We start from the raw sequence: 6,747 nt of genomic DNA on the forward strand, positions 1-6,747 counted from the left end.
AGACGACTCATAGCGACCCTATGAACGAACGGCCTGAGCACTGTTCGTACATAGAGTTTCCGGAGGCAAGCCATTTCAGAAGTGGATGCCGCTCCTGCTTCCAGGCTTGATTTAATCGGGAAGCTCCAGCCAACACTGTCCACCATGGGTGCCCCTTATCTTTTGTAGTAGTCAGTAAATTGTAAATGTTTTAAAATGCAGCCACAGACACAGCACAGATCGACATGATCTGTTGGCGGTTGTACCTGTTTGGACAACAGGTGGTTTTCAGCTCTTTGGTGGTGACTGTTTCATTGAGTGTCTTTGCAGGTTCAGTTCTCCTTCCCCCTGTATTGTTTCACTGCCGTAGAGCCCTGGTGTGCCCCCCTCCCCAGGCGCGTTACTGTGAGGCCTCCACTCTCCGTCCAGGGGAGTTACGTGTTGCTGGACAGCGTAGGGGTACTGAGTGTGGTCCCCTGGGAGGCGTGTTACTGTGGCATCTCCACTCGGTGTCCAGGGGAGTTATGTGACTGGACAGCGCGGGACGGGGTACTGGGCGTTGCCTCCTCCCCTGCGAGGCACATTACTGTGACCCCCTCCACTTGCTGTCCAGTGGACAGCGTGGGGGGACTGGGTGGACTCCTCTGTGCCTGTATCAGACAGGACAACATCTTTATTTTTAAATTCTTCGAGTCTTTAAGTTGGGGTATAATTCACATGCTGTGGGAATCACTCATTTGAAGGGCCCGGGCTAGTGGGTTGTGGTGTCTTCATGAAGCCATGCAGCCGTCCTGCCATCTGATTTCAGGATGTTCTCACCCCACCACCTCCCATTGCACCTGGCCCGTGTCCAGGACCCCAGTGCTTAGATTTCATAGGACTGAACTGCGGAGGTGGGCTGTACCTGGCTGCTTTCCCTCGGCCTTTCAGCGTCCCGTGACACTGTCTATGTGACCTACCTCATTCCTGCAAGTGTCGGTACAGTGCTGCAGCGTTGAGCCGCTGACTGAACGTCGATGGTTCAAACCTCCAACCCGTCCATGACAGAAAGGACAGGGGTCACAGCCTGGGATACTGGGGGGTGGCTCTGAGTAGACCTGATGATATACATGGCTACTAGACTCACCCCTGCAGCTCACTCCTGGTATGTGCCCAGGAGCCCTGCTTGTGTAGTGCGTGTCCGGCTGCTAAATGAAAGGTCAGCTGTAAAGATTTACCACCTCAAATGCCCAGGGTGGGGTGCTGTCAGTCAGCACGGACCTGTGGGCAGTGGGGTGGCTTTAGGCTTGGTGGGTGCGTGCCCTAGGAGTGCTGCTAGCACCATGGTTAAGCCTGCAGTTGCAAATCAGAAGGTTAATAGTTCAGACCCAGCAGCTGCCCTGCTTCATCTATGGAGATGAGACCTTGACCATGGGGCCAGCCTGCTCAGTCCTGTAGCAGTGTGAGTCAGCGTGGGCTGAATGGTCCCGGGGAATATCCCTCTGTGTACATGTCACATTCTCTTTATCAAGACGTGTTGATAGACATTTTGGAACATCACCTACCAGTTAGAGAAGTAAAAGCAATTTCCTTTTTCATTGGCATTTAACGTTTGTGTGTTGTGTGTGTGAGGTCGTCGCCTTCAGGTTTGTTTACAAGTCGTATTTCCTCTTGTGTGAAAATCTTTTTCTATCCTTGCCCTGTTTTCCTGCTGAAGCATGGGTCTCCCTGTCTATCAGGTTCTGTTGGTCTCATTGAGAGCCTTCTCTAGGTCATGGCCCTCATGGCCCTTTGCTCTCAGTTCTGGTGGTGCCTTAAAAGCTTTTCTTTTGTTGTAGGAAAGTTTGGCCTTTTTATGTAGTTGGCTTTCCTCATCTGTTTGATTGTTCCAAAGGTTATAAACTTGTTCCTCAGTTCTGTTTTCCGCTGGCTTTTCTTTGTATGCTTGTTGGATATGAAATTCTTTCATCCTTGACAGATGGTGTGAGAGATGGGCAGAAGCTGTGAGCCAGAGGCCCCCAGGATGTGAGGCCTGGAAGCATCTTCTCAGATGGCTCTATCCTGTACTCCGCCCGTTGGCATGTCCTTCCTGTGGAGAACTGTAGCGCCTGATGGGTTGGAGGTGTCACAAGAGCCCAGCTGTCCGAGCTCCTGCTCTCATTCCCGGCGGCCGTGGGCCAGGCCTAGCAGCACTTCTGCCTGCCCGTCTCTAGCCCGCCTGTCTCTAGCTGCAGTGTTTGCCTGGGGATGGTTTACATCTGTGTTTGCATCCTGCACTTCCATTTCATATGATTCTTTCCATTTATAACATGTCTCAGATCTTGCAGTTAATGTGAGTTCTCAAATCAGATACACGTTCTCTCCCCAGCATATGTGCCCCCCTATCCATCCTCGCGGTTCTTTTTCATTGAGAAGAATCATCCCCACACACTAGGAGGCCCACAGTCAGAAAGTATGGTGTGCAGACAGCTCTAGGGGACCATCCTCCACCGGCTGTGTCCATGCCTGCTTGTCCAAGTCCCCGAACGGGTCACTTTGGAGTATGTAACAGAACCTTTCTGGAGCACAGCTGTAGCTTGTGGAGGGGTCAGGTGGGTTCCAGACACCGCGTCTGAGCCCGCTACCCTCTGTCCCCTACAGCCTGACTGGCAGCCGTATTTGCCACAGAATGGAGACAACATCGAAGTGGCTTTCTCTTACTCCCCGGTGCTGTGGCCTTGGTCCGGCTACCTGGCCATTTCCATTTCTGTCACCAAGAAAGCGGCTTCCTGGGAGGGCATCGCTCAGGGCCATGTCATGATCACCGTGTCCTCGCCAGCAGAGATGGAGGTGAGTGTGTGCCAGGCCTCTTCCTCGTGCCCTTTCCTGGCACCTGCTGGGCCTGGCCAGGTGCACTTGACCAGCTGGTAGTCCTGATAGTGGGAGCCTGCGGCCGGGAAGATCAGCCAGCTGCCCAGGGAGTGAGGGTCAGGCTTCCTCAGCTGTTGCCGAGCAGCGGCAGAGAGGACGGGAGGAGTGGTGGGAGCCAGCCCGCTCGGTGGCTTTCCAGGACCGAGTGCTGTACGTTGTTGGTCCCTATCCTCTCCGTATAGCAGTCTGAAGGGGGCTAGCTGTGACCCTTGACGCTGTCCCTTCATGCCTGGGTTGCTATTGGAAGTTCTGCCTGCAGAATGTTTTGATTAGATTGATAAACAGGGGACCTCGTAAGAGCAGGGTCCCTGGGCACTGCTCGGTGCACATGGGCCTTTGAAGGTGGCTCTTTCTGCCAGGCCAAGAGCGGCGCGGAGCAGACCTCCACCGTGAAGCTGCCCATCAAGGTGAGGATCATCCCCACCCCCCCACGGAGCAAGCGCGTGCTCTGGGACCAGTACCACAACCTCCGCTACCCGCCCGGCTACTTCCCCAGGGACAACCTGCGCATGAAGAATGACCCCCTGGACTGGTGAGCAGGCACAGTGGGCACGAGGGCTCTCGGCGGCGTGGGCACGGGCTTGGTTCTCTGCCCCACCTGGTTGGCCTAGCACCTGTGTTCTCACGCTGTCAGGCGTGGCTGGTTTCTGGAGGTTGACCCGCCATGCTCCAGCCAGCTGCACACAGACCGTTCTCCCGCTGTTTCCCCCTGGCCTTGTCTTTCTGGGGCCTGTGCCCTGCACCGGGTTTCCTCCCAGCAGCCCTTCTCACGCCCATGGAAAGTGGGTCGGAGAGCCCAGCCGACCAAACTGTGCAGACCTCCGCCCTGACCTCCCCAGAGAAGCCTTTCTCATGGCCAGCAGTGGTTACGTGTGGGCTGTGCTTTGCTGCTTTCAGGAATGGCGACCACATCCACACCAACTTCAGGGACATGTACCAGCACTTGAGAAGTATGGGCTACTTTGTCGAGGTCCTTGGCTCACCCTTCACGTGCTTCGATGCCAGTCAGTACGGTGAGCAGCGGTGCGGCCCTGCAGTGTGCCCTGGCCGACGCTGGTGGTATTCACAGCGGTCATGCCGTCTACATGACAGGCAGCATGTGGCCGCTTGTGGAGGGGGGGCCAGAGAAGGCATTAGATCAGACCTCCTGCTCCTCGGTCTTCTGGGGGTTGGGGTGTCTACCTGAGACCTGAGCTCCAGACCACTCAGGGACAGGGACATTTGTGCTCTCAGAAAAATGAAAAGCTCCTGCGCTGTGCTTTGTTCCAAGTAGTGGGAATTGTTCTCAGTGAGACATCACTTAAGAACACTGGGCCTCCTCAGGCCTCCATGCTGAAGGAGTGGAGGAGCCAGCTGGTCCCTGTGCATCCGAGGCCCTCGCCTGTATTTTCACCACCTTTTCCAGTGGTAGCAAAGTGCTGGTGGTGCTGTGGGCTGAGCAGTGGACTGCTAGTTGAAGGGTCATTCTACAGGAGGAAGACGAGGCTGCTCCCCTCAGATGGAAGCCTCGGGGGCCCCTCTGTCCTGCAGAGCGCTCTGAGGTGACACTGACCTGAGAGCAGAATGTTCAAGGTTTTGAGTTTCACAAATGGAGCGATCAGGAGCCAGGAGCCTGCGAGGCTTGTCCCCAGGAAGAGACACGCAGAGATGGCCATTCTCAGACCGTCACTTTGTCCTCCAGGAACGCTGCTGATGGTGGACAGCGAGGAGGAGTACTTCCCCGAGGAGATTGCCAAACTGAGGAGGGACGTGGAGCACGGGCTCTCGCTCATTGTCGTCAGTGACTGGTACAACGCCTCGGTCATGAGAAAAGTCAAGTTTTACGATGAAAACACAAGGTACTGCCCAGTGTTCCCGTTTGGATCCACGGTCTAACGTAGAGGCATTATCTACCCAGCAGTACGATTGTTGGACTTGCTGGTGGTCGTGGCAGCTGTGAAAGTCACGTTCAGAAAGCTGGATCAGGAAAGGCTCTCTCCGTCTAGTGCGTGTGTTCTAGAAGGATGCCCTAAGGCCTGCTCTGCAAAGCCAGCAGACATGCTCATTGCCACTGAGTGTTCATGTAGAGAAGGCAGCGTCTTTCCTTGTGGGTCTTCAGATCCTTTAGCTTTACACTCTGTTGTTTTTGTCTTCCCATCTCTTACTGCGCCTGTACAAGCTCTAATGACATAAAGGAACTGCCTAATCCTGTAAATAAAATGGTACAGCTTTAAAAATCGGGTAGAAGAACCTTCCAGTAGGTTCAGTATTGGCCCAGGAATCCCACTGTAATGCAGGCAGGCCCGGGCTGCCAACAGTTGACCTCTTGACGTCTCCTATTGGGAGTTCAAAGCATGCCAGCCAGGCGCCATCTTTGATTGGGGCGTTGCTGTTTGGAAGTTCAGCTGCTCCCCGGTAGAAAGCTGGGCCTTCTCTTGTGTAGTTTAATGCCTTGAAAACCTACTGGCAGGTCCGCTGTGAGTCCGTTCTGACCCAGTGGTACATGATGGGAGCTTTACTGTTGGGTAAATTTGCCCTCACTTTGAAATGGCTGGACCAAGCACTGTTGGTGCCATGGATTCAGTGCCCACTCTTAGTGACCCCTCTGTAGAACAGACGGAGCAGTGCTTGTTCTCGCACTGTGCTCACCAAGTCGTGCCATGACGAGGACGTCTGACCTTCTCTTGCACTTGCGTCAGGTCTCGCAGGACTGGATGTGCCTGTTCTAACTCCTACTGATTCTTGATGAGCCTGGAAAGCGTTCGCAGCCCGGGCCTTCCCGTGTAGGACCGTTATACCGGGACTTTGCACAGTCTCCGAGTTTTACTTTGATGCCTTGGTTTCCCACCCCCTGTCCTCCCCTCCTTTCTAATCTGGGGAAAGCGGTCCTGGGGGGACTTCAGTCAAGGGTGGACTTGCGTTTCCCAAGCACTGTCCCTTAGCTCTGCACACTGATTGCGGTGTTCATGGGTGCAGTGGCCTCCCCTGCAGCCTTGGTGTGGGCAGTGGTGGTGGTTCTCTGGAGGCTCAGGCCCACACCTCTTCCTTCCTCACAGACAGTGGTGGATGCCCGACACGGGGGGTGCCAACGTCCCTGCCCTCAACGAGCTGCTTTCGGTCTGGAACATGGCCTTCAGTGACGGCCTGTACGAGGGGGACTTCACCTTGGCAAACCATGAGAGTAAGCGTCTGTGTCAACTCCTAGTCCTGTGCGTGCAGAGTTGGGGGGGTGGGGACTTGTAACACAGAGACATGACTCCCGAGTCAGCGTGCTATGTGGGGGGCATGACAGCGTTTTCAGGAAGGTTCTGTGAAGTGCTGTGTCAGCACGTTAGTTCTGGCCGGGTTTGGAACGAAATTGATGTCTACAAGCCTTCCTCGTTTTGATACCATCTCTAGCATGGTCCACATACCATGTTCTCCGTAGTGAATAACTCACAGCTGCTTCTTGTTTGTAATGTTCGGTTGGTGGAGGCCTCTGTAGGAAAGAAGCTTCTCGCGGGAGTTTCTGGAACCACACCTGAGTGTTGTTAGTGGTGATTGCGCTCACCCTGGTGTGGGTGGGTGGTTCCATGTCTGACAGCTCCATTCAGAAACCTGTGTTACTGTTGTTTTTTTATTAAAAACCCTTTGCACTGTAAGGCAATCGCTCATACTGAATTGTGACAAGGCAGTGGCCACTCTGAAGAGTGAAAAAAATGTGTTGAAAGCGCTACCAGTTGTAAAGAAAGCCTACTGGGTCAAGCTGGGCTCTGAACACGAGTGTTGAGTGTGCCGTGGCCCCTGACACCCACATCTCTGCCTCCCTAGTGTATTACGCCTCTGGCTGCAGCATCGCCAAGTTCCCAGAAGATGGCGTTGTCATCATGCAGACCTTTAAGGACCAAGGTACTGGGGCTG

At 54.4% G+C, this 6,747-nt stretch overlaps 1 protein-coding gene across 1 annotated transcript in view; it reads left to right on the forward strand.

Annotated features, from left to right (window-relative positions):
• Positions 1-6,747, forward strand: part of MBTPS1 (membrane-bound transcription factor peptidase, site 1) — a 36,183-nt gene that overhangs the window by 18,706 nt on the left and 10,730 nt on the right. Inside the window, exons 12-17 of the mRNA XM_006888798.1 lie at positions 2,599-2,787; positions 3,228-3,400; positions 3,766-3,881; positions 4,550-4,706; positions 5,904-6,028; positions 6,658-6,735. Coding sequence (XP_006888860.1) covers positions 2,599-2,787; positions 3,228-3,400; positions 3,766-3,881; positions 4,550-4,706; positions 5,904-6,028; positions 6,658-6,735 — 838 coding nt within the window. The remainder of the gene's footprint in view (positions 1-2,598; positions 2,788-3,227; positions 3,401-3,765; positions 3,882-4,549; positions 4,707-5,903; positions 6,029-6,657; positions 6,736-6,747) is intronic.

This window comes from Elephantulus edwardii, unplaced genomic scaffold (assembly GCF_000299155.1).
Source record: "Elephantulus edwardii isolate Elephantulus edwardi_28Jun2011 unplaced genomic scaffold, EleEdw1.0 scaffold00072, whole genome shotgun sequence".
Classification (NCBI taxonomy): domain Eukaryota; kingdom Metazoa; phylum Chordata; class Mammalia; order Macroscelidea; family Macroscelididae; genus Elephantulus; species Elephantulus edwardii.